A 24797-nucleotide genomic window follows, 5' to 3' on the forward strand; every position below is an offset into this window, starting at 1 on the left:
TTCCTCTTCCAGGAAGCACCCGTCCGTCGGCGTAGGGGCACTTTTGGGGCTTCTGTTTGGAGCCCCTGCCATCTCCCCCAAGGGTGATTTCTAAGCCTGGCTGGTGGGGATGGGGCAGCCCGGGCCATTGCTCTGACCACCCTGTGCCTTCCCCATTCCTCCTCCTCCTCCTCCTCCTTGGCAGGTGGTGGCGCCCACCATCAGCTCGCCCGTCTGCCAGGAGCAGCTGGTAGAAGCTGGCAAGCTGGTGGCCAAGTCGGTGGAGAGCTGTGTGGACGCGTCGCAGGCGGCCACGGGGGACGAGCAGCTGCTGAAGCAGGTGGGGGTGGCAGCCACTGCCGTGACGCAGGCCCTCAACGACCTGCTGGAGCACATCAAGCAGCATGCCACGGGCGGGCAGCCCATCGGCCGCTACGACCAGGCCACTGACACCATCCTCAACGTCACGGAGAACATCTTCAGCTCCATGGGGGATGCAGGTGAGCGGGCCTAGCCACGGAGGCTCTGTGGGGGCGGGAGGGATGGCTGAGGGCGTCTTGGCGTCCGCCTGTGGGGCTGGCCCTCACCTCTCTCCTCCTTCTCCACAGGGGAAATGGTGCGTCAGGCCCGCATCCTGGCTCAAGCCACCTCTGACCTGGTGAACGCCATCAAGGCAGATGCCGAAGGGGAGACAGACCTGGAGAACTCGCGCAAACTCCTGAGTGCCGCCAAGATCCTGGCCGATGCCACGGCCAAGATGGTGGAGGCAGCCAAGGTGCGGCATCGGTGGAGGGGCTGGGCAGGGGGGGGGAGAGAGGTGGTGGAGGGGCCAGGCGCAGGCCTACCTCTCTGACCTCTGCCCGGGTGCCTTGAGTCAAAGGGAGGAGGTGGCCTCCCTTCCGGGCAGCCGGATGAGGCCCCTCCAGCCCTGCCTCCTCTTCCAGCGGCAGGGACTGAGGACTAACAGCAGTGACTACCCCCCCCCCCCCCCCGCTTGGAATTCCCAGCAACAGGGTCAAAGAATTTTAGAGGAGGAGGGGACCCCAAGTGTCATCTAGACCACCCTCTTGCAACTCAGGAATCACAACTTCATGTCCTGCTTCTGGCAGTGGAGGGAGGGTATAGGTTCCCCCGCCCTGGATTTGTCCCCCTTCCTTGGGAAGCAACAACTGAGTGCCATGTCTGTGCCCACAATGATGCCCTCCTTACCACATCCCATTTCATGGAAGGGGTTGTCCACCCCCCACCCCCTGTGATGCCCTCTCATCCTGTCCTCATGCCCTCTGGTGCCAGCCACATACATTTCCTGGGAGCCGCACCAGGCTAGAGCCGGCCGGTGCCCCTTGCCAGTGCCCCCTGGGCGCCTGGTGGGAGCCTCCCTGGCGCCTCTTTGCCCGCTCAGACTCCCTGCTCCTAGTCCCCGTGAGGTGGGGGTGGGCGGCCTGGCGGGGGCCATTCTGACCAGCCTCCTCCTGCTCCCTACCCACCAGGGGGCTGCAGCCCACCCAGACAGCGAGGAGCAGCAGCAGCGCCTGCGGGAGGCGGCCGAGGGGCTGCGCATGGCCACCAATGCAGCCGCCCAGAACGCCATCAAGAAGAAGCTGGTGCACCGGATGGAGGTTAGTGCTGCAAGTTTGGAGAGTGTGTGTGTGTACGCCCATGCCAATCGCTTGCCATGGCCTGGCTGGCTGGGCAGAGCGAGGGGCCTTCCTGGCCTCACCCTGTTCCCCCCCTTTCTCTCTCCCCAGCATGCAGCCAAGCAAGCAGCGGCCGCCGCCACCCAAACCATCGCAGCTGCCCAGCATGCAGCCACCACCAACAAGAACCCAGCTGCCCACCAACAGCTGGTGCAGAGCTGCAAGGTGAGAGGGAGGGAGAACACAATGCATCATATAATCACTTTAATACCAATATTATTAACCATAACATGACATTATGTTAGCAGTCATACATACATACATACATTCATTTGACAGAGGAGGCTGCTGCCAAGTAAATAAATAAAGGCAGCCATAATATCGCGCTGTTGTTGTTGTTGTTGTTGTTTTATATATATATAATGTTTTTATTAGAATTTTCAGAAATACAACAATAGTATAAAAAGAGGTGAGACAGGAAAAAAAGAAAAAAGAAAAACAAATACATATAAAGCACAAAATCTTATTTCACTTCACATTGTATATTGGGACTTCCTCGGGTTCCCCTCCCTGTGGTTCTTTAGCACGTTTATACTTAGCAAATTCTATACCATTTTAATCACCTTGTATAATCTTATTTTCTTCCTTTCATATAACATATTCATAAATTCCACAGTCTATTTACAACTTAATTTCTGATCTAATAAATTACTTTAGCATGTTTTTTTTAAATACAATTTAAAATCTTTCCATTCTTCTTCCATCGCTTCCTCTCCCTGGTTGCGGATTCTTCCGGTCTGTTGTTGTTGTTGTTGTTGTTGTTGTTGTTGTTGTTGTTGTTGTTGTTGTTGTTGTTAATATTCTGTTGGGAGCTACCCAGAGTGGCTGGGGAAACCCAGCCAGATGAGTGGGGCATAAATAATAAATAATAAATTATTTTTATTTATTTATTTATTTATTATTAATGAATGCTATCACAATGATCAGAAATACTGGTCAACCCCCCCCCCAACAGACACATTTTAATGGCCACAAGTACCTCCTACTCTGGGTGCCTCTTGCTTTGGGTGTGTGGGGGCTCAGCAGCCCCCCCCCAGCCCCAGACACACTCCTGGCACCAAGACGGGGGTTCAGATGGAGGCCCCCCAACCGTCTCTTTCTCCCGCCCTCCTCCAGGTGGTGGCGGAGCAGATCCCCATGCTGGTCCAGGGCGTCCGGGGGAGCCAGTCGCAGCCTGACAGCCCCAGTGCCCAGCTGGCTCTCATTGCTGCCAGCCAGAACTTCCTTCAGGTGAGGGGGTGGGCAGCGGAGGGCGCCCGCAGGGTAAGGGGATGGGTTGTGTGGGCACCTCAGGGTGGGGGGCTCCTCGTGGTCACCACTCTCCTTTCCCTTCCCCCGCTGCAGCCCGGCGGGAAGATGGTGGCCGCGGCCAAGGCCACAGTGCCCACCATCTCGGACCAGGCCTCTGCCATGCAGCTCAGCCAGTGCGCCAAGAACCTGGCAGCCGCCTTGGCCGAACTTCGCACAGCAGCACAGAAGGTAAGGAGGAGGAGCTGCTAAGCCCCCTGCCCTCTTAACAGCCATGGGCCGCTCTTCTTCTTCTTCTTCTTCTTCTTCTTCTTCTTCTTCGTCTTCGTCTTCTTCTCCTCTCGTCTTCTGGCCATTGGTTCTCTGTGGGGTGAAGGGGGACCTCCCTCCCCACAGAGTCTTCTGACAGTCCTCTATGGAGCAACCCCTCAGTGTCAGACGGTGGCAGGGGCTGGGGGGTGGGGTGGGGATGATGTGTGACGCCCCCTCGCATATATGTAAATAAAGTAGATTAGCAAGATGCTGTGCTACTGAGTTCTGTTACGCAACTGCGCAAACCTCTGTGGATCCATGCAGTGTGCTGATGTCTTCTGGCATCAGTCGCTGTGATGTTCGGGCTGGAGAATGCTTAAGAAGCTCCCGAACGATCACCCAGAAGGGAGGGAACAAGCCAGTCGGGCATGTGTCTCTGCCAAGGTTCTACTTGTGAGCAGGACGCCTCCTGACAGCGGCACCCTCCTGTTTCACGGCAGGCACAAGAGGCCTGCGGCCCCCTGGAGATCGACTCGGCCCTCAGCTTGGTGCAGAGCCTGGAGAGGGACTTGCAGGAAGCCAAGACGGCGGCCCGAGAGGGCAAGCTGAAGCCTCTTCCGGGAGAGACTGTGAGCAGAGGGGGGCATGGGGTGGGCATGGCGGGCACAGGGGGGAGGTGGGGGCAGCAGGCCAAGAGGGGGCACGGGGGCCTGTTGACTCTGTGTGTCCTGCAGGTGGAGAAGAGCGCCCAGGACCTGGGGAACAGCACCAAAGCCGTCAGCTCCGCCATCGCTCAGCTGCTGGGAGAAGTTGCTCAGGGCAACGAAAACTACACAGGTGCTCCTCAGTGCCTGCCCAAACCCCCTCCCCACCAGCTGCTGCAGGCTCCCCCCTTGCTCTGCATAGTTCAGGATACGTCCCTCTGTTCCTCCTGGGTCTGGATTGGGCCCATCCTCCTCCTCCTTGGGGTTGTTCCTCTTGGGGAGGGCCCTTGCCTTGGGGGCTGTCCTGGCCAGGGCTGGGCTAACGCTGCCCTCTTCGCCTGCCTCCTTCCTCCCCCAGGGATTGCTGCCCGCGACGTGGCCCATGCGCTGCGCTCCCTGAGCCAAGCTGCCCGCGGGGTGGCTGCCAACTCGGAGGAGCCGCAGGTCCAGGCCGCCATGCTGGAATGCGCAGGCGACGTGATGGACAAGGCTGGCAACCTCATTGAGGAGGCCCGCAAGGCCGTGGCCAAGCCGGGAGACCCCGAGAGCCAGCAGCGCTTGGCCCAGGTGAGCCCTCGGCCTGGCATGGGGGCCTTGGGGGGGGTGGGGGGGTTGTGGCCCTCCCCACTGAGCCGCTCTGCCCTCTCCCGGCAGGTGGCCAAGGCCGTCTCTCAGGCTCTCAACCGCTGCGTCAACTGCCTTCCTGGGCAACGGGATGTGGACGCCGCCATCCGCACGGTGGGCGAGGCCAGCAAGAGGCTCCTGGCTGACTCGGTGAGCTCCTTGGCTTGGTGGGAGGCGGGGAGGGCATCATGTCTGGGGGGTCTGGGCCCTCGAGGGAGCCTGTCTCCTGACCGCTCAGGTCTGGGACCAGTTTAGCAAACTGGGGGGCCCTTGTATGACCCAGGGCAGCGTCTCTGCCTCCCCTCTTCTGGGCTGCAGACTTCTCCCTCCCCTTTTAAAACACCCTGACAGTTGCACAAGTCTCGCTGGTGGCTGGAGTCCAGCCGGGGCTCTAGGGCTGCCCCATCGACTGCCTCTGCATTAGGGATCCTGCAGAGCAAAACCCCATCAAATCCAGCCCCACCCCCCCAAGAAATCACAGGGGCGCCACAGCTGGGAAGTCAGCTCCCCTCCTGTGTGACCACTTTGCCCCACAGGATCCAGCCGAGAGTTTCCTGCTCCTGTTTTTTTGAGGGGGGATTCAAGTGACTGGGGGGAGCTTTGCTCCCCATAATAATAATAATATAGTAATAATAATTTTATTATTTATACCTCACCCACCCAACTGGGTTGCCCCAGCCACTCTGGGCAGCTTCCAACAAAATATTAAAATACAGAAATCCACCAAACATTAAAAGCTTTCCATTGATGGACAGGCCCGCCCTTTCGGGGCATCAGGAGGTGGACCGGTCTAGGCCACAGAGGGGCTGCGGGAGAAAGTGCAGCAGGATATGCCCCTGGGCCCTCAGTTACTTAAACCATTTCTGTCCTGCTCCTTGTTGCAAAAGCCATTCTGGGGCAGGTTACAAATTGTAGAGTCGGAGGGGTCACCCAGGGCTCATCTAGTCCAACCCCCTGCAGTGCAGGAATCACTGCTAGAGAATCCCCGTCAGGCAACCATGTGATTTCTGCTTTAAAACCTCCAACGAAGGAACATCTGGCCCCTTCTTCCGAGGTTGTCCGTCCTGCTGTCCCATGGATAGAATAAAACATTAATTCACATCCATGAAAGGGGCAGTACAAATAGGAGCCCAGAGGGCAGCTGATCCATCCCAGCTAAGTAATACCTGGGCAGGTGAACTGGACTCTTGCTTTTATCCCTTTGGGCGGGGGGCTTGGGTCTTGTATCCAAAGACGGAAGAGGTGCTGCCAAAACTTTTTCTGGCCAATAGGCAGTGTCTTGGCTGCTGTGGTTCTTTGCATGTCAAGGAAGCGGGGCGGGCAGGGTGGGGGCATAGCCCTGTTGTGAGTCCCATGCCTGAAGCTGACTCTTGTTCCCTCCAGTTCCCCCCCAGTGGCAAAAACTTCCAGGAGGCCCAGAGTAACTTGAACCAGGCAGCCGCTGGCCTCAACCAATCGGCCACGGAGCTGGTGCAGGCATCTCGCGGGACCCCCCAGGACCTGGCCAAGGCCTCCGGCAAGTTTGGCCAAGACTTCAACGAGTTCCTGCAGGCCGGTGTGGAGATGGCCGGCCAGTCGCCGGTAAGAGACCCCCTTGGGGAGGGAAGGCTGTGTACGCAGGGTGGCAAATGGCACATGTGTGTGCGCGCAGTGGGGTTAGAGTGGGGCTCAGGTGGGCAGTGCCAAGGGACCATCTTCCCTGGAGAAACGGGCTCAGGAAGAAGGGCCGGCTGCTCAGTCGGGGCTCTGCCTCTTTCCCCCCGGTGCAAAATGGCCATTTCACTGGCCCGGGCAAGGCGGGGAGTCCCCCCCCTCTGCTCCTCCATTCTGGCTCAGCACCTGCCTGGACTGGGACTGGGAGCCCTGAGAGCTGCCTAGCAAAACAGCAGATTGGCTTGAGGTGGATTTCCAACTATAGTAAAGAAAGCAGGTGCAGAGTGGGGTGTCCCCTCGTCCCAAGGAACCAGTTGATGCCAAGCTGGTTGGGTGAATGCAAGGCCCCCCTGGCCCTGGCCTGGGGCGGATGCTGAGTGACCCCTCCTTCTGCCTCCTCCCTTTCTCCCCACAGTCCAGGGAAGCCCAGGCCCAGGTGGTCTCCAACCTGAAGAGCATCTCCATGTCGTCCAGCAAGCTCCTCCTGGCCGCCAAGGCCCTCTCCGCCGACCCTGCGGCCCCCAACCTCAAGAACCAGCTGGCAGCCGCTGCCCGGTAGGGTCTCCCTCCTGGTGGGGGCAAGGGCGGGAGATGAGAGATGGTGGCGGCTCATGGGCTGCCTCTGTCCTTGCAGGGCTGTGACAGACAGCATCAACCAGCTGATCACCATGTGTACTCAGCAAGCGCCCGGCCAGAAGGAGTGTGACAACGCCCTGCGGGAGCTGGAGGTAGCCTTCTGTGCAGTGGGGGGGGGGGGCTGTTGTGGGTGGGGAGGGGAGTCTCTAGGAGGGGCCTGCAGCGGTGGTGGGGGAGCCCTGAGCTGCCTTTTCCCCTCCCCAGACGGTGCGAGAGCTGCTGGAGAATCCCACGCAGGCCGTCAACGACATGTCGTACTTCAACTGCCTGGACAGTGTCATGGAGAACTCCAAGGTGAGCAGCGGGGGGAGGGGGGCTCTATTTTGGGGGTCGGGCTGTGGCTGCTTTCTGTGACCCCAGCCCTGGGAGGCTGCTGGGGGGGGGGGGCTCTGCTTCCCCTCCCAGGCCTGGCACCCACCCACCCTCTCCCTCCTTCCCTCCCTCCCTCCCTCCCTCTTTCTGCAGGTCCTGGGGGAAGCCATGGCCGGCATCTCCCAGAATGCCAAGAACAGCAAGCTGCCCGAGTTTGGCGACTCCATCAGCACCGCCTCCAAGGCCCTCTGCGGCTTCACGGAAGCAGCTGCCCAGGTAGGGAGGGAATGGGGGGCTCTCTTTTGGGGGTGCAGGGAGAGCGTCTTGCTGCTCCATTGCTCACCCACCCACCCACCCCCTCTCGCTTCTCTCCCTTCTGCTCCCAGGCTGCCTACCTGGTTGGCGTCTCGGACCCTAACAGCCAGGCGGGACAGCAAGGCCTGGTGGACCCCACCCAGTTTGCAAGAGCCAACCAAGCCATCCAGATGGCCTGCCAGAACCTGATTGACCCGGCCTGCACCCAGTCCCAGGTGAGCCGCCGGGTGGCGCAGCACCCAAGCTATGCAAGGCAGCCATGGGGTGGGGGGTGGGGGTGGGGGTGCAGTGCAGCCCGAGCCTCTTGTGAGGCATGTCTGTGTCTGGGTCTGTTGCTGACTTAGTCAGGGAGAAAGTCCCGCAAGGGGCCAGGATGGAAGCCAGCAACCCGCCCAAGTCCAGCTGAGTATGTTGATGGTGCCGCACCGTAAGCAAGGAGGCACCTCGGACTTGGAGGGTGGAGACCTGCTGTGGTTGCAAGGCTTCAGCCAGGGTCCCAAAGCAGGGAAGGAAGGAAGGGTCTCCATGTGCCCGTCCACAGGGGCCAGGCAGGAGGACTTGCAAGCCCCCCAACTCCCTGGCTGCGGTCCACCTGCCATGGCCTAACGTGGAGGAGCCTCCCCTGCCTCCCGCAGGTCCTGTCAGCCGCCACCATCGTGGCCAAGCACACCTCTGCCCTCTGCAACACCTGCCGGCTGGCCTCATCTCGCACCGCCAACCCAGTGGCCAAGCGTCAGTTTGTCCAGTCTGCCAAGGAGGTGGCCAACAGCACCGCCAACCTGGTCAAGACCATCAAGGTACTGGTTGACAGGTGTCAGGGCGCGTGGGTGGGATGACACCATGATGAGCCTGGGAAGGGGGGAAGCCCTCCTCTCTCTCTCTCTCTCTCTCTCTCTCTCTCTCTCTCTCTCTCTCTCTCTCTCTCTCTCTCTCTCTCTCTCCTCTAAATCTTTTTCTCCTTTCTCCCTCTCTCTTTCTCTCCCTCTTTCTTCTGTGTTCTCTCTCTCGTCCCCCCCCCGCATCTCCCCCCCTTTTCTCTGGTCATGGGCAAGCATTAGTGAGGCAGCCCCTCCCTGGCCTTGCTCTGCCACCCCCAGCTCCCAAGGGAAAGCTCCCCTTTTCCCCATGCAGAGCAATGGCTCCCTGCTTCGGTCTCTGGGGTTCAGCCCATGAAATGGCCTGGAGAGCCAGTCTTGAGCCGGGGGCCGGAGCTCTGAAAGGGGGCTTTGGGCTCTGTGACACAGAGTGGAAAGTGGCCCTTCATCCTTTGCACGAGGACTAGTGATTAGAGATTAGATCATTACCACCAAAGACAAAAGCCTCCGAGCCAAGCTGAAGAATTTGCTGGTGGAGTCGCTGGACACCAGAGGAGGCTCATTTCTGTTGCTGCGCCAGTAGATTCATCTGCCAGGAACGGAGCTGCTGGCTGAGCAATCCCAGAAGTATTTGGCATCTGACAAAAAGCAGATTCAGGGGAGAGGCAGCGCTGGAGTTGAAGGAAGCCGCTTTCTACAAGGGAACTGGTTCCCCCACCCTCTTCAGCCTAGCCTTGCTCCTGGGGAGCTCAGGGGATCATGTCCCTGGAGCAGCTGCTGGGGTGGAGAGCCCATCTTGGCAGCCCCACCATAGCTGCCAAGTTTTCGCTTTTCTCGCGAGGAAGCCTATTCAGCATAAGGGAAAATCCCTGTAAAAAAGGGATAACTTGGCAGCTATGAGCCCCACATCCTCTTGGGCCGTGGGCTTGATCTGTGGGCAGGAAGTCCAAAGGCGAGTGCTGCCCGTCCCTCTGTCCTTCCCTGCAGGCTCTGGACGGGGCTTTCACCCCAGACAACCGGGAGCGCTGCCGCGAGGCCACTTCCCCCCTTATTGAGGCCGTGGACAACCTGACTGCCTTCGCCTCCAACCCCGAGTTTGCCACCGTTCCTGCTCAGATCAGCCCAGAGGTAAGTCGGGGGCAGGACCCAGTCAGGGCCGGGTGGGGAGACATTTCCTCTGCTGCCAAGGGCAGCATCCTTTTGGGGGGAACAGGGAGTTAGACTTGGTGGGGGGCTTCTCAGAGCCCTGGCTGTGCCCCCACTTGCTCACCAGCCTCCCCTTGACCACCTGGTGCTCCCCCCACCCCCACAGGGGCGCAGAGCCATGGAGCCCATCATCTCCTCTGCCAAGACCATGCTGGAGAGTTCCGCTGGCCTCATCCAGACAGCTCGCTCTCTGGCAGTCAACCCAAAGGACCCGCCCAAGTGGTCAGTGCTGGCCGGACACTCGCGGACCGTCTCCGACTCCATCAAGAAGCTCATCACCAACATGAGGTGAGAACCACAGCAGTCAGGTGGGGCTGCTGGGTGCCTGCCATGCCTTCCTGTGCTGCCAGGGCTGTGCCAGGGGGAGGGAGACGGCCGCTCGGGGGGGTTGGTGGGTGCAGCAATGCAAATGGTCTCTCCCACCTCCCGCCGGCAGAGACAAGGCTCCTGGCCAGCGGGAATGCGACGAGGCCATTGAGCTGCTGACCAAGTGCATTCGGGACGTGGACCAGGCGTCCTTGGCCGCGATCAGCCAGCAGTTGGCGCCTCGTGAGGGCATCTCTCAGGAGGTGAGTGAGTGAGCGAGTAATAATGATAATAATAATAATAATAATAATAACAACAACAACAACAACAACAATAATAATTTATTATTTATACCCTGCCCATCCAGCTGGGTTTCCCCAGCCACTCTGGGTGGCTTCCAACAAAAGATTAAAAATACATTTAAACACCAGTCATTAAAAACTTTCCTAAACAGGGCTGCTTTTAGATGTCTTCTAAAAGTCAGATAGTTGTTTATTTCCTTGACATCTGATGGGAGGGCGTTCCACAGGGCAGGCACCACCACCGAGAAGGCCCTCTGCCTGGTTCCCTGTAATCTCGCTTCTCGCAGGGAGGGAACTGCCAGAAGGCCCTCAACACTGGACCTCAGTGGCTGGGCTGGGCTTTAAAGGTCATTACCAGCACTTTGAATTGTGCTCGGACCTACTGGGAGCCAATGTAGGTCTTTCAGGACCGGTGTTATATGGTCTTGACGGTCGCTCCCAGTCACCAGTCTTAACTGCCGCATTCTGGATTAGTTGCAGTTTCTGGGTCATCTTCCAAGGTAGCCCCATGTAGAGCACATTGCAGTAGTCCAAGTGGGAGATAACCAGAGCATGCACCACTCTGGCCAGACAGTCTGTGGGGAGGTAGGGTCTCAGCCTGCGTACCAGATGGAGCTGGTGGGCAGCAGCTGCCCTGGACACAGAATTGACCTGCGCCTCCATGGACAGCTGTGAGTCCAAAATGACTCCCAGGCTGCACACCTGGTCCTTCAGGGGTACAGTTGCCCGGAGCCCTCCACACCTGCCTGCCTCCTGACCCCCAAGAACAGTACTTTTGTCTTGTCAGGATTCAACCTCAATCCATTAGCCGCCATCCAGGATGCCAGCGGTGGGCAGGGGACCAGTCATTCCTTTCCCTGGTGAAAAACAGGCCCACAGCCCATATGGGACAAATCCTGCCCAGTCCCTTTGCTGTGCCTGCAACACCTTCCCAGTCAGGAGCTGCCCCCGTGTGCTGGAGGGCTTGCTGGGCTCTAGTCTTTGTGGGGAGGGGGAACCTGTGGGGCTGTGGCTCTCAGCAGCTGGGTCTTCGTGCCCCCTTCCCCAGACGGGCCTGCCAGGAACTCTCCCTCCCTCCCTTGCAGGCCTTGCACAACCAGATGCTCACGGCCGTCCAGGAGATCAACAACCTCATTGAGCCGGTGGCTGGGGCAGCGCGAGCCGAGGCCTCTCAGCTGGGGCACAAGGTAAGGGGGGGCAGGGATGGGGGGGCAGGCAGAGCCAACAAGAGTTGCTGGTGGGGAAGGGCCAGAGCAGCTGCCAGGGAGGCAGAAGGTTCCTGCTGCAGTCCCCACTGGCAGCCCACGTGCCTGAATCCCTGCGGAGCCACTGCTGCCAGCCTGTGCAGGAAGCCCTGTGTCAGAGGGGTCAGGAGCCTGGCTTGGGATCTTCCTGCGAGGGATGATGGCATCTTTGGAGTGGGGGAGAAAAGCAGCAAGCAAAGGGGAGACTTATGGACCTCTGGTGCCAGAGAGGGAGCTTCTGTGGGCCTGGGATTCTGGAAAGAGCTGCAGGCAGGAGAGCAAAGGGCAGTCCAGCTGCCATGGCATTGAGGGCGAGGCCTCAGGTGTGGCCAGAGATCTCTTTTTTAATGATTATTTTTATTAGTTTTTTTTAAAAAGGATACAAAATAGAAATAGAGAAATACACAAACAAAAAGAAAAATACAACAAGAAAAAATAGCAAAGAATAAAGAAAAACAAAAATTCCATACACCATTTACTATTGTAATTCTTGTATCGGTGACTTCCTCCATCCCCCCCCCCCCCCACGTTTCTAATAGTTGCTATTTCAGCGCTAACGTTTTCAACATTCTTCACTTTTTCTAGTACCAAACTTCTTATAACTATTATCAACCCAATTCTTATTTTAAATCTATGCATTTATACATTAGCTCTTGTACTCTAAAAATCACCAATCTTACTCCTTACTTCTTTAAACTATTGCTTCTATAGCATCTTTGTACTTCCACAACCCTCATTGTCCATTTTTTAATTTATAATTCTTTTCCAAATAAATCTTAAATTTCTTCCAGTCTTCTTCCACCATCTTCTTTCCCTTTTCGCGGATTCTCCCAGTCAGTTCAGACAGTTCCATATATTCCATCAACTTCATCTGCCATTCATCAATGTGTGGCCAGAGATCTCTTTGCCTTCAATGCCATGGCAACCAGGCTGATGAGCAAAGCAGCAAACTCAGTCCAGAAGGGGTGCTTGGCCCCTGCCCTCCTGTGGCATAAGAGTGGCATGTGAGCAGTTCTCCTGGCAGACTCTTCAGGCTGCTGAACGGAAGTGCCAGAGCAGCCCCTTAGCCTCTCCTCCCTCCTCCTTCTCCTCCTCTGCCTCCCTCCTTGGGGTTCTCCTCTTCTGCTCATTGTGACCGAATCACACGGCAAAAGCTGGTGGTGGGGGTCCTCTCTTGGACGTTGCCCTCTTCTGCACCCAGGGTGCCTAAAGCAGGAGCTGCAGGAGGGCTGGCCTCCCAGGCTCTGTGTGCCCCCTGCTGGGGAGACTGGCATTCTGCTTCTGCCCCCCCCCCCCGTTCACTTGCCCCTTCTCTCCCTCCAGGTGTCTCAGCTGGCTCAGTATTTTCAGCCCCTGGTTCTGGCCGCCGTGGGGGCTGCCTCCAAGACCCTCAACAGCCAGCAGCAGATGAACCTCCTGGACCAGACCAAGACGCTGGCAGAGTCGGCCCTGCAGATGCTCTACACAGCCAAGGAGGCCGGAGGGAACCCCAAGGTGCCGGCTGGGTGTGGGGCAGGGAGAGGGAGGCTGGGTCTGCTCAGGTGGGAAGTGGCAGAGAGCATCAGGGCACCACTGGGAGAGGGTGACGCATCCCCTTCTCCCCCCACAGCAAGCAGCCCACACCCAGGAAGCCCTCGAGGAGTCTGCACAGATGATGAAGGAGGCCGTGGAGGACTTGACAGCCACCTTGAACGAGGCGGCCAGCGCAGCCGGCGTGGTGGGCGGGATGGTGGACTCCATCACTCAAGCCATCAACCAGGTGCGTCTCCCCCTTGGACTTTTAAGGGGAGAAGGCAGGGAGGTCTGTCCCCCGCCCCCCTTAACACGCAGGACTGTTTCTTCTGCTTCCCACAAAAATGTTCTTTGTCCCACTCCACCACAGCGGAATTTAACTAATTGCCTAATTACATGACAGTTGGGGATTAGGGGGGAAAGTTATCAGTTGTGTATCATTTGAAGACCGAAAAGAGTAGCAAACACAAATCCTGATTGTGTTTGCTGCATTCATATTAAGTTTTTTATTTAAATATTTCATAGCATGGTAAGATATAGAAAACTAACGTAAATTAAAAAAAGCAGAAACGAAAACATCTATCAGAACAAGAAAGAAAGAGGAAGAAAGTAGAGAGAAAAAGGAAAGCAAAAGAAAAAAGAGAAAGGGAAAAGATACAATTAAAAAAGATAATTAGGACCTCCAATTTTCCATCCACCAGTTACATAAAAAACGTTATTTAAGACATTCTGTCCATGATAACATCCATCTTCTCCACTTTCTGTTCAGTAATATTTATTTTGAGTCCATGTGTTTCAAAATCATTCTTTTTCCCACAAAAATCCAAGAGGGGTTCCCAAATTATTATTAGTAGTGGCAAATGCCAACCGTGTTTTTTCATTCATATGTATCTCCATTTATTATTTTATCTTTCCCTTTTCCTCCAAGCCCTCAGATGAAAGGCATTTCCATTTTACCACCTGCTTTCTCCGATTTTGGTGTTTCATCATCCAATCTTACCAACTTTTCATTGATTCTGTCTGAAATCTAATCTCCAGTTCCATTTTTCATTTCATATCTCTCTGATTCTTTTTCTTTCCCCCTTTCATGTAACATTGATCTGATCATTTCTAATTGTTCAGCCATCAACTGCCGAACAATACCAATAGTCACTGGGGAAGCCAAAGATATCGTTGCCAAACTGGATGCATTTGATGTTATTAACAATCTCTTCATAATTCCCAACTCTTAAGATTTCCACCTTAAGATCACTGTCACAACCATATTCTTTTCCCACACAGGAAATAATTCCCAGTTTTCTTTCAGTCCCCCAGTTTCTTCTTTTGAAAGAAGAAAAAGAAATAATGATTTTTCACATGAGGAATTCCCTCATATGTTTGCCTTTTGCTCTGCCTTGGACACTTAACCAGTTTTCCTTCTCCTCTTCTTAAAAACAGAAAGCAGCTCTTGCAAGGTTTCCAATTGTGAAATTTCATCAGTAGACAGAGAAATCTCTTTAAGTTACAGATTATCTTGTCCCATAAATGTTGAAGGAAGAGAAGGTGCAGATATTATACCCATAAAGGGTTATTACGTGGCATTGGAACATGATGTCAGTTCCTTGGCTCGCCAGCCCGTTTTATTCCCAGGCACCAAGAGCTGGAAACAGCCCTTGGCCAGAGCATTTGCGTGACTTTATCCCAGAGTGATTTGATCACCAGACCTTCTGTCTGATTGCTGTCAATCGCCACGTGATGATCTGTCAGCAGAGAGCAATCAGAAAGACCGTCAAACTGCCCTTTCCTCCCCCCAAAAGTCGGTTGTGTTTGCTGGATTGATTTCCACTCTGGACATGGAACAAATAATCGGACCATATCTGCTGCTCCCTTTTACGTTGGAATTCCCTGTGCCTTTGTTCCAACCCACCACCTTGGATTTATATGGCACTCCCTTCTGTGCTTCCCCAGGAAGTTCCCTCCCCCCCCCCCCCGGGTTGTCTCCAGAAAGGCCTTGGGAGCACCTTGGGTGCCTCTTGGGTCCAGGGGTGGGCCTCCTACAGCAGAGGCAGAAGAGGCCAGGGTGCGTCCAGGGCCAGCAGTGGAGCCTTGGTGTCCTCTGAAAGGAGATGTTTCTCTTTCTTCCCACCCAGCTGGATGAGGCCCCCGTGGGAGAGCCGGAGGGGACATTTGTGGACTACCAGACCACCATGGTGAAGACCGCCAAGGCCATCGCTGTGACTGTCCAGGAGATGGTGAGGCATTGGGGGGTGTTGTGGGGGAGGCCTCCGTGGGGGGGGGATCTGGGCCAGGCCCCTTTGAGAACCCCCCTCTTCCTTCTGCCTCCTGGGCCAGGCTGCCTTCTGCCAGGATTTGGGGGTGCCCCTCTCTTCTTCCCCCTTCAACTGCCCCTACCCTCTTCCAGGTCACCAAATCCACCACCAACCCGGACGAACTGGGCACCTTGGCCAACCAGCTCACCACCGACTACGGACAGCTGGCGCTCCAGGCTAAGCCGGCTGCCATCACGGCTGAGAATGATGAGGTGAGGAGGGGAGACGTCCCTGGTGGATGGGCAGTGGGATGGGGGGGGAGGGAGCTGGTTGATTTCCCCAGAGCTGTGAGCCTGGGGGTGGCAGGGCATCAAATGTTGGGTTCTTCTGCTTGCGCTTCCTAAACCCAGCAGCGCCCCCAAGTGGGTTGGCTGAGAAGGACCTTGCCGCCTCTGGCAGTTGGAATGGGGAAAGGGGTGGCTGGAGGTCAGGTGGGGCTGGGGGAGAGAAGATGAGGGCCACCCAGCCAGGTTCCCACAGCCTTCTTTCCCCTCCAGATTGGCTCCCACATAAAGAACCGGGTGCAGGAGTTGGGCCACGGCTGTGCAGCTCTGGTGACGAAGGCCGGAGCTCTCCAGTGCAGCCCCAGCGACACCTACACCAAGAAGGAGCTGATTGAGTGCGCCCGCAGGGTCTCCGAGAAGGTGCCCGCCTGCTTGGGCTCGGGTGGGGGGAGGCCAGGGCCCAGGGGCAGAGAGGCCTCTTGGCAGAGGAGCTGTCTCTTCCGGCTGGGCTCTCCTCGCGGAGGCAGCAGGGTTTCCAAATGCCAGTGGCTGGAATCCCCAGGAGGGGAGAGGAGCTCTAGTGGTCAGATCCTGCTTGCTGGTTTCCCTTTGGGTCATTTGGTCAGCCCCTGGGGGAACAGGATGCTGGACTAGAGGGACCATTGGCCGGATTCAGCAGATCCCCTCCTAACCTGTTTACACACCAACCCGACGTGGATCTTCTCCTGGGACGGTGTTGGGGGTCAGGCCCAGTGTCCTCTCTCCCTCCGCAGGTGTCCCACGTCTTGGCCGCCCTCCAGGCAGGCAACCGGGGAACCCAGGCCTGCATCACCGCAGCCAGCGCTGTTTCTGGCATCATCGCCGACCTGGACACCACCATCATGTTTGCCACAGCCGGGACCCTCAACCGCGAAAACGCAGAGACCTTTGCCGACCACAGGTAGCAGCCCCCCCCCCAGCAGTCGCTGTGTGGCCTCCCACAGGCCTTCCAGAATTCCTGGCCACCTCTTAACCCCCCCACCCCACTCCATTTCTTTGGCAGGGAGGGCATCCTGAAGACGGCCAAGGCGCTGGTGGAGGACACCAAGGTGCTGGTGCAGAATGCCACGGCCAGCCAGGAGAAGTTGGCGCAGGCTGCCCAGTCCTCTGTGGCCACCATCACACGCCTCTCGGAGGTGGTGAAGCTGGGGGCCGCCAGCCTGGGCTCCGAGGACCCTGAGACACAGGTAAGGGTCACCCCTCTCCTTGGATCTGTCCTTCCCTCTCCCTTGACCACCCGAGGGCTCTTGCACTCAAATCCTGCTTGCTGGCTTCCCATGGGGCCTGATCCAGCTGCAGGCTCTACTCACGTCCTCCCTCTCCTCTCTGCGCTCAGGTGGTCCTGATCAATGCTGTGAAGGATGTAGCCAAGGCCCTCGGTGACCTGATCAGTGCTACCAAGGCTGCCGCGGGCAAGTCTGGCGATGACCCAGCCGTCTACCAGCTGAAGAACTCTGCCAAGGTGGGAGGCCCTGTGGCAGGCCGTGGGCACGTGGGGGGGCAGAGTGGGGGGCGTGGGAAGGGCAGGCCCCTTGAAAGAGGGTGGGAGTTTTAAGCAGCGCTTGGGTGGCCACCTGTCAGGGATGGTTTGGTTGTGTCATTTCAGGGGGTTGTACTGGATGACCCCAGGGGGCCCCTTCCACCTCTGCAATACTTAAATTCTATGGTCGTACAAGGGAGGAGCTTCCCTCAGGGCGGTAGGGAGGATGCAGCCCTCTTCCTCCCCCAAAGGCCACCCTTTTCTGCTTGGCAGGTGATGGTCACCAACGTCACGTCGCTGCTGAAGACTGTGAAGGCCGTGGAGGACGAAGCCACCAAGGGGACCCGGGCGCTGGAAGCCACAATTGAGCATATCCGCCAGGAGCTTGCGGTGAGTGTGTTGGCGGGCGGGTGGGGGGCTGGGGCTGCTGCCCCCTTCCTCTGCCCCAGCCTCCTCCTCCTCCCGGCCAGGCTGACCACCTCCTGTCCCCCGCAGGTCTTCTGCTCCCAGGTGCCCCCCGCCAAGACCTCGACGCCGGAGGACTTCATCCGCACGACCAAAGGCATCACCATGGCGACCGCCAAGGCTGTGGCGGCCGGCAACTCGTGCCGGCAGGAGGACGTGATTGCCACGGCCAACCTGAGCCGCCGTGCCATTGCCGACATGCTGCGCTCTTGCAAGGTGGGGAGCGGAGGGCTAGGCCCACAGCCCCCCTGCAGGCGTTCACACGGTGGGGGGAGCTGAAGGGGGGCATCTTTGGAAACTGGTGGGCCAAGGTCACAGGGGCCCCCCCCTTGGATGGTCAGCGGAGGGTTGGACTAGAAGAGGGTTGCCCTATTTTGAAGAGCGAAGAAGACATGGACCCCCCTCACCTTCCATGGCACACACACACTGGGCACATTGTACCCTCAAACATTTCTCCAATGAAAATAGGGACATCCTATTCAATAATAATAATAATAATAATAATAATAATAATAATAATAATAATAATAATAATAATTTTATTATTTATACCTCACCCACCCAACTGGGTTGCCCCAGCCACTCTGGGTTGGCTTCCAACACACATAAAAACATAATAAAACATGAAACATTTATAATCTTCCCTGTACAGGGCTGCCTTCAGACGTCTTCTAAAGGTTGTATAGTTACTTACCTCCTTGGTTTGGGGGTCACATAAGGGCAAAAAGAAATACAGTATGAAGACTCAAGCAGAACGGTGACCAGAGGAAAGAAGCAAAGCTTTTAGGGGGGAAATGGGGTGCCCTGTGCTTCTGCCATTTCCTCCACTCTTCCCCCCCCCAACCGCCAGCACTTCTTTTCTAGCGTCTTCAGTCTGCTAAGATTTCAAGATGTATAAAATAGGACACACACCCCACACCGAAAAATGGGGAGGGTGGGCTTTCCCTGTCCTTACATTAGAACTGTGTATTTTAACTCACATTCAAGGTCATTTGCTTCATCTCCAGATGCCCCCAAAGCTTTTAATTAGGACAGAGAGAGCTGGGGGGGGGGTCCCTCTTTACTAGCCGGCTCTCACTCCCTTTTCTTAGATCTTTCTGATATTGCAAAATAGAGTCGGCTGAATTGCACTCAATGGACAAGGCCCTGGGTGGGGTAGGGGAGACAGAGCGAGAAGCCCGCTAAGGGAGGTGCCGGCAGGGACCCCCCCAGGGAGTCTTTCCCTCCTGCTCATGGGCAGCTTACTGGGCACCAGTATGACCAGCAGGTTGGAGAGGTCTAGGTAGCAGCCAATCTGCCGTTGGATGATGTACCCAATCCCGAAAGGCACCATGCAGGTGCACTGTAGAAATAGGAAAAGGTTAAGAGTGATCCTCGTACACACACTTCCTGGCTCTGTTTGCAAAAATCCAGACATTTTGGCAAATTCAAAAAATCCGCCCAGACTGAGATGTTGCCCCCCCCCCAAAAGAGGACCTGCCCGGGAGAAACCAGACGTATGGCAACCCTAGGCTAGATGGCTCTTGGGGTCTCTGCCAATTCCACAATTCTACAATTCAAAGGCGGCTTGGCCAGGATCTTGGAAGAGCTGGTAGCCAGAGGAGCTCTCCAGACCCGGCATGGCTCTGGAGGCCTCTCTCCTGTGCCCAGCCCTGGCACCACCCTGCCAGGCTCCTGCATTAGGCAAGGGCAAGGAGTCTCCCCTCCCCGTTTCTCACCTGTGGGGCTTTTGCAGGAGGCTGCCTACCACCCAGAGGCCAATGCGGAGGTTCGGCAGCGGGCACTGCGCTTTGGCAAGGAGTGTGCCAACGGTTACCTGGAGTTGCTGGAGCACGTTCTGGTGGTGAGTGCCTGTGCCTCCCTCTGCCCTGTACCCTGCGTGGCGGAGGCTGGACCTCGGGGCGGGGGCCCTTTGTCCCCCCCAAGCAGCCTCATCCTCCTCCCTGCTCACCCACCTTTCCCTCTCTTTCTTTCTCTCCTCTTTCTCTTTCTCTTTCTCTCTCTCTCTTATGGGCAGCCTGTGAGTATGGAGTGCCCTGCATGGGAGTGTGTGGCACCGGTGTGTGTGTGTGTATGCTCACACGCATGGGGGGATCGTCTCCTGGCAGAAGGGAGGGGTGAGCCAGGCTCTCCTGCCCCCCTTAACTCTAGGCCCTTGCAGTGTGCCTGCCTTTCTGCTGTGCTGTGTTGGATTCTGGGATGCTGTGGCGAATAACTGCTGGGAGCCAGTTCCAGCTGCAGTGTGGCTAACATCTCACTCGGGTCGCGGGTGGGCAGTGGTGCTCTGGGTTCTAATCCTGGCTTGGCCATGACTAGCCTCAGCTGGCAGCTCTTCCTGCCTCTCTGTGTTGGGGGAAGGAGGGGCAAAATAAGGTCTTCCCACTCTCAGGGGTGCGGCCCGGAAAGTTCCAGGTTTGAGCACCAGTTAGCCCACTTCCGGTGCCCAGAGAGAGTGGCTGGCTTTGAGCATACCAGTGGCTACAGAGTTCAAGGCTGGAAAGGCCAGGAATCGGACTGGGCATCGGAAAGTGGGGAGGGCGAGAATGGAAGAGGAGCCAGGGTTGCAGAGCTGGGTGGGGCCCTCCAGGCTTCCAGGCCTGACCCCTTGCCCCCCCCCCAGGGTCAGGGCACTGCAAAGGGTTGGACCAGATGAGCCCTTGGGGTCCCATTAAATCTTGCAACTCTGAGTTCTGAGGCCAAGCAGCCTCCCTTAGAGCTGTCCTTGAAATTCTACTCAATATTGATCCAGAGCAGAACTCTGATGTGTAGTTAGCAGAGCAACAAACACGTTGCAGGATTCCCAAAAAGTAGACCGGAGGCAATTATATTTCATGCAGCAGAGTTTTACTGCTCCTGAAGGCAAATGAGCAGAATGGTCACAAATCCAATACATTCAGGATTGGGCCTGTCCATAAGAAATCCAGTTGCAGCAGGCTTCACTTAAACTTACAATAATTTATAATAAGTCTAAACCATAACACTGAGCATACAATATACAGAACACCAGAAGGAAGAGCGATAGAAAGAGAAAGTGAAAAACAGGCTCTTTCTGGCCTCTTATTATAGTCAGCATGATCTTGACCAGGGGTCCCCAGACTTACCCGCCTTTGGGCCGGTGGCCGCCGCGCCGATCGCGCGGCAGGCCGGAGGGCGGGGGAGTGCGCGCCAGTGTGCATGCGCAAACCCATTTACTGGCGCGGTGGCGCGCTTCCAGGCCGGAAAAATCACCGAAAATTGTTTTTGCGCATGCGTATGGGCCTCCCCTGACCCGGAAGTGCACCTCCCCCGCCCCGGAGGTGCACCGGAAATGACCTCTTCTGGGTCGGGAGAGGCCCATACGCATGCGCAGAAACGATTTTCGGCGATTTTTTTCAGATCTGGAAGCGCGCCGCCGCGCAGCGTGCTGCAAGAGCGGGCGGCGGCAGCGGGCGGCGTGGGTTGTCGCGGGCCGGATTGGGAGGCCAATTGGGCCACATCTGGCCCGCGGGCCGTAGTCTGGGGACCCCTGATCTTGACAGAAGAGAGAACAGAACCAGTTTAAGCATCTCTGAAGGAAGAACCCAAACATCAGGAACCTGCCTGTTTCTTTCACACAGAGAAGCTTCCAGAACCCTCTTGAATTAAGTAGAATAGGAAAGATCTCTACACATCAGAGCCATACTTTCTGCACTAAGAAATGCAAACTGATAAGAGATGCCCAACCTGCTCCAGGGGAGGCAGCTTCAGGGTCTCCCTGGGCAGGTCATGGAGCCGGGAAGTCTGGGCGGCCTTGAACCTCCATTGCTCTTCTTCCCATCTTCTCCCCTCCCTGGAAAACTGCCCCTTCCCTCCTTCAGCCTCTTGCACCTTCCTTGCCCCCTTTCCCCAGGCTTGCTTTGGACTTTCCTCATCACCTCCTACATCCCCCCTTGTGGTTCTTTCCAGGGTGCCTGGGAATGGGCAGCCCACATCTTCTGCAGCCCCCACCCCTGGGTGCCCTGCTGCAGGCGAGCTCCTGTCAGGGGGAACCCTCCCATCCCCAAGACACACGCCGCCTTCCGCCCTCCCCCCTGTGGGTCTGGGCACGGCTCACCCCTTGCCCACCCCCACCCCCACTCTTCCTCCAGATCCTCCAGAAACCCAGCCATGACCTGAAGCAGCAGCTGGCTGCGTACTCCAAGCGAGTGGCTGGCTCGGTGACGGAGCTCATCCAGGCAGCGGAGGCCATGAAAGGTGAGTGGTTCCCCCGGGGGAGTCCCCCTGCTTCCTCTCTCCGGAAAGGACCCCTCTGAAGCAGTCCGGAGCTGCCTGGGGGCCTGGGGGCAGGAGAAAGTGCAGCCAGTAGGGGGCAGAAATGCCCACCTGAACCAAATGGGTGGGGGTAAGGGAGGGGGGCTCTCTGTCCTCCTGATTCCTGCTTCCCTCCCTCTCCCACCAGGGACAGAATGGGTGGACCCCGAGGATCCCACTGTCATCGCAGAGAACGAGCTGTTGGGTGCAGCTGCTGCCATTGAGGCTGCCGCCAAGAAGCTGGAGCAGCTGAAGCCGCGGGCAAAGCCCAAGGTGGGCAGCTGGGCTGGGCCCCCCAGATGGCACCCTCGTCCCCTCACCTGTCTGCCCAGGGGCTGCTACTGGAGGCCACTGTCGTCCCTCCCAGGGGAGGGTGGCCTGTTGGTGGCCTGTTCTCTGAATGTGGGGTTTGAAATCCTGCAGCAATGCCAGGCGATTCCCCCCCCCTCTCCCAGCTGACTCTGCTCTCCCCCCAACAGCAGGCAGACGAGAGCCTGAACTTTGAGGAGCAGATTTTGGAGGCTGCCAAGTCCATTGCGGCCGCAACCAGCGCCTTGGTGAAAGCAGCCTCAGCCGCCCAGAGAGAGCTGGTGGCCCAAGGGAAGGTGAGTCCTGTGGGCTTTTGGGGGGTGGGAGGCCTGGCTTCCAGGGGACTCTCTGAGCTCACCCCCCCTCCACCTTCTCTGTTGCCAGGTGGGTGCCATTCCTGCCAACGCCCTGGATGACGGGCAGTGGTCTCAGGGCCTCATTTCAGCGGTGAGTACGAAGGGAACCAAAGGGGGGAAGGGGGCTCCTTTTCCACTGTGGGGGCCGCAGTCGCCCTCCCCGCTCCCCATCTGGCGCTGCCTGGGTGAGCTGCTGACCGGCTCCCCCCCCTGCTCACTCGCTTTCCTTCCTCCCATGCCAAGGCACGGATGGTGGCCGCTGCCACCAACAACCTGTGTGAGGCGGCCAATGCAGCTGTGCAGGGTCACGCCAGCGAGGAGAAGCTCATCTCCTCCGCCAAGCAGGTGGCCGCCTCCACCGCCCAGCTGCTGGTGGCTTGCAAAGTCAAGGCGGACCAGGACTCGGAGGCCATGAAGCGCCTGCAGGTGAGCAAGTGGGGAGACTGGGGGGGGGGCTTGCGGCCTCGGGAATACCCAAGGCGGGTGCAGGGGAGGGGGCCGCTCGGTTGATGCTGCCTTGCACTCTTGCAGCAAAGTCCTGGGAGGTGGTACAGGACGGCCTTTGCTCTGAGTTTTCCCATGGGGGGCCCCTTGGGCCTGCATTGCAGGGGTTGGACTAGATGACCCTTGGGTCCCTTCCAACTCTCCAAATCCTGGGAGCAGCAAGTCTTCAAGGGTGAACAGGAAGGGCTTGTGGGGGGCTATGTCTTCCCTGGCCCCCCACACTGTCGACCCCTTCCTCATCCTGCACCCTGTGTCCAGCAGTTGGCTGTGGGCAGGGGGGAACGGGCGAGGGGTCTGGCGAAGGGACAGCCCAGGGCAGCTCTGCTCTGTTGCAGTTCATGCCTCGCGATGGGGCTGTTGCCTCCTCAGAAGATTTTGCCTTCTGGGAAGGTTTTGTTTCCAGACTTAATCCCACCCCCCAACACCACAAAAAACAAAATCCCAAAAGTTTCCTACGTCTGGTTTGGGGCAGGCAGCCAGGGCTGGCTGTCCCCTTCCTGCCTCCCCCTCCATGCCTGTATCCCTGGGGGAGAGTCTCAGCCCTCTTTCTCCCCCCCCCCTTCCAGGCCGCTGGCAATGCTGTCAAGAGGGCGTCCGACCACCTGGTGAAAGCAGCTCAGAAAGCGGCGGCCTTCCAGGACCAGGAGAACGAGACGGTGGTGGTGAAGGAGAAGATGGTGGGCGGGATTGCGCAGGTGAGTTCCCAGGTAGGGGTGGGGGGAGGACAGGGGGGTTGCAAGCGAGGAAGGCGGGAGCACCAGGTGCCCCCCTGAGCGCAGGTGCTGCTGGCAAGCAATGGGGCAGTTGCTCCCACCCCCCACCTCATGGTCTGCCCTGCCCACCCCCCAGATCATTGCTGCCCAGGAAGAGATGCTGCGCAAGGAGCGGGAGCTGGAGGAGGCACGCAAGAAGCTGGCCATGATCCGGCAGCAGCAGTACAAGTTCCTGCCCTCGGAGCTGCGGGACGAAGGGCCAAATTGAGCTCCGCCATCGCCCCCTGCCGCCGCGGCCACCCCTGCTCCCCTATTTAATGCCGACACCACCACCCCGCCCCCAGCAAGGACCAGCCAGGCCTCCCGAGCAGGGAGAGATGGAGGCCTGCCACTGCCCCCACAGCCCCCGCCACGTGCCATGCTCTGGACTACCCTTCCAGGGAGAGCGTCGGGGGGCGGAGGCTCCCCAAGCCCCCTTGCCTTTTCTTCTGGGAACCTTCCTTCCTTGTGCCTTGGCTACTCAGCCTGCCTCTATCTCTGGGAGGGGCTCCACTCTGGAGGGTGGGGGGTCGCTGCCTGTGGCCTGACTGTGCAATGTGGATTAGCCTCCACTCCAACCAAATATTGGGTGCCTTAAATGGGAGCCAAGGGGGGTACCTGGAGGCAGCAGCCCCCCTCAGCCCCCTCTCTGCCTGCTGCCCCCCCCCCAGGTCTCTGTTCCCCACTTATCTCTTGTCAAAGCTGCTCTTTGTTCCCAAGTGCCTGCCTGTGTGGGCCCAGAACACACACACCCCGGTTCTGGCACCCACTTGCCTGCCCCCCTCCAGGTCCTGCCCTGACTCCCCCCCCCATTACAGCAGCAGCAGCAGCAAATTTGCTTTGTGCTACAAACCCCCAAAACACGAGGCTCCAACCCCCCCTTTTTTAAAACACTTGCTGAGGCTTCTCACCTTTTGTAATTTTGATACATCCATAAGCCGCCTGTGTCTTTTCTATGTCAGGGAATCCCAGGGAGGCGGGTGGAGGGACTCCTGTGTCCCGGGGGGGGGGGGTTGAGCTAGATGACCCGTTCCAACTTTATACAGTTGCATGATTCTATGGATTATGGGGTGTGTGTGATCAGCACACGGAAAACCAGACACACCCACCCCCACCCCATCCCACCCCAGGCCTGCAACGGGCCTGCCTTGAATAAACTGGCTTCCCTGCAAGTTCTGTCTCTCAGTTGTGTGGAACAGGTGCAACCCCCCCCCCCCGCGCACCTTTGGGTCTCTCTTCCCCACTCATCCTTCCTGAGGGTGATGCATGCTGTGTTGCTGCAGTG

At 57.6% G+C, this 24797-nt stretch overlaps 1 protein-coding gene across 4 annotated transcripts in view; it reads left to right on the plus strand.

The window, feature by feature from the left end:
• Positions 1-24716, plus strand: part of TLN1 (talin 1) — a 51332-nt gene extending 26616 nt beyond the window's left edge. For 2 of the 4 annotated variants that reach the window (XM_035100501.2, XM_060280443.1), the window contains 39 exons: positions 185-479; positions 588-754; positions 1470-1598; positions 1728-1841; positions 2793-2906; positions 3021-3155; positions 3677-3805; positions 3911-4013; positions 4239-4447; positions 4535-4654; positions 5888-6085; positions 6573-6712; positions 6792-6885; positions 6998-7087; positions 7259-7381; positions 7492-7635; positions 8056-8217; positions 9223-9363; positions 9548-9729; positions 9878-10010; positions 11135-11236; positions 12617-12787; positions 12903-13052; positions 14935-15036; positions 15207-15326; positions 15612-15758; positions 16112-16278; positions 16381-16564; positions 16714-16839; positions 17131-17247; positions 17353-17538; positions 19058-19165; positions 21429-21534; positions 21740-21864; positions 22071-22196; positions 22285-22347; positions 22500-22682; positions 23327-23455; positions 23610-24715. In XM_035100501.2, the coding sequence (XP_034956392.2) occupies positions 185-479; positions 588-754; positions 1470-1598; positions 1728-1841; positions 2793-2906; positions 3021-3155; positions 3677-3805; positions 3911-4013; positions 4239-4447; positions 4535-4654; positions 5888-6085; positions 6573-6712; positions 6792-6885; positions 6998-7087; positions 7259-7381; positions 7492-7635; positions 8056-8217; positions 9223-9363; positions 9548-9729; positions 9878-10010; positions 11135-11236; positions 12617-12787; positions 12903-13052; positions 14935-15036; positions 15207-15326; positions 15612-15758; positions 16112-16278; positions 16381-16564; positions 16714-16839; positions 17131-17247; positions 17353-17538; positions 19058-19165; positions 21429-21534; positions 21740-21864; positions 22071-22196; positions 22285-22347; positions 22500-22682; positions 23327-23455; positions 23610-23741 (5466 nt within the window). In that variant the 3' untranslated portion in view covers positions 23742-24715. Of the gene's footprint in view, positions 1-184; positions 480-587; positions 755-1469; positions 1599-1727; positions 1842-2792; positions 2907-3020; positions 3156-3676; positions 3806-3910; positions 4014-4238; positions 4448-4534; positions 4655-5887; positions 6086-6572; positions 6713-6791; positions 6886-6997; positions 7088-7258; positions 7382-7491; positions 7636-8055; positions 8218-9222; positions 9364-9547; positions 9730-9877; positions 10011-11134; positions 11237-12616; positions 12788-12902; positions 13053-14934; positions 15037-15206; positions 15327-15611; positions 15759-16111; positions 16279-16380; positions 16565-16713; positions 16840-17130; positions 17248-17352; positions 17539-19057; positions 19166-21428; positions 21535-21739; positions 21865-22070; positions 22197-22284; positions 22348-22499; positions 22683-23326; positions 23456-23609 lie in introns of all 4 variants that reach the window. The other 2 variants (XM_060280442.1, XM_060280441.1) reach the window with 1 other exon arrangement.
• The last annotated feature ends 81 nt before the right edge of the window (positions 24717-24797 follow it).

The sequence above is a fragment of the Zootoca vivipara genome, chromosome 11 (assembly GCF_963506605.1).
Source record: "Zootoca vivipara chromosome 11, rZooViv1.1, whole genome shotgun sequence".
Taxonomy (NCBI): domain Eukaryota; kingdom Metazoa; phylum Chordata; class Lepidosauria; order Squamata; family Lacertidae; genus Zootoca; species Zootoca vivipara.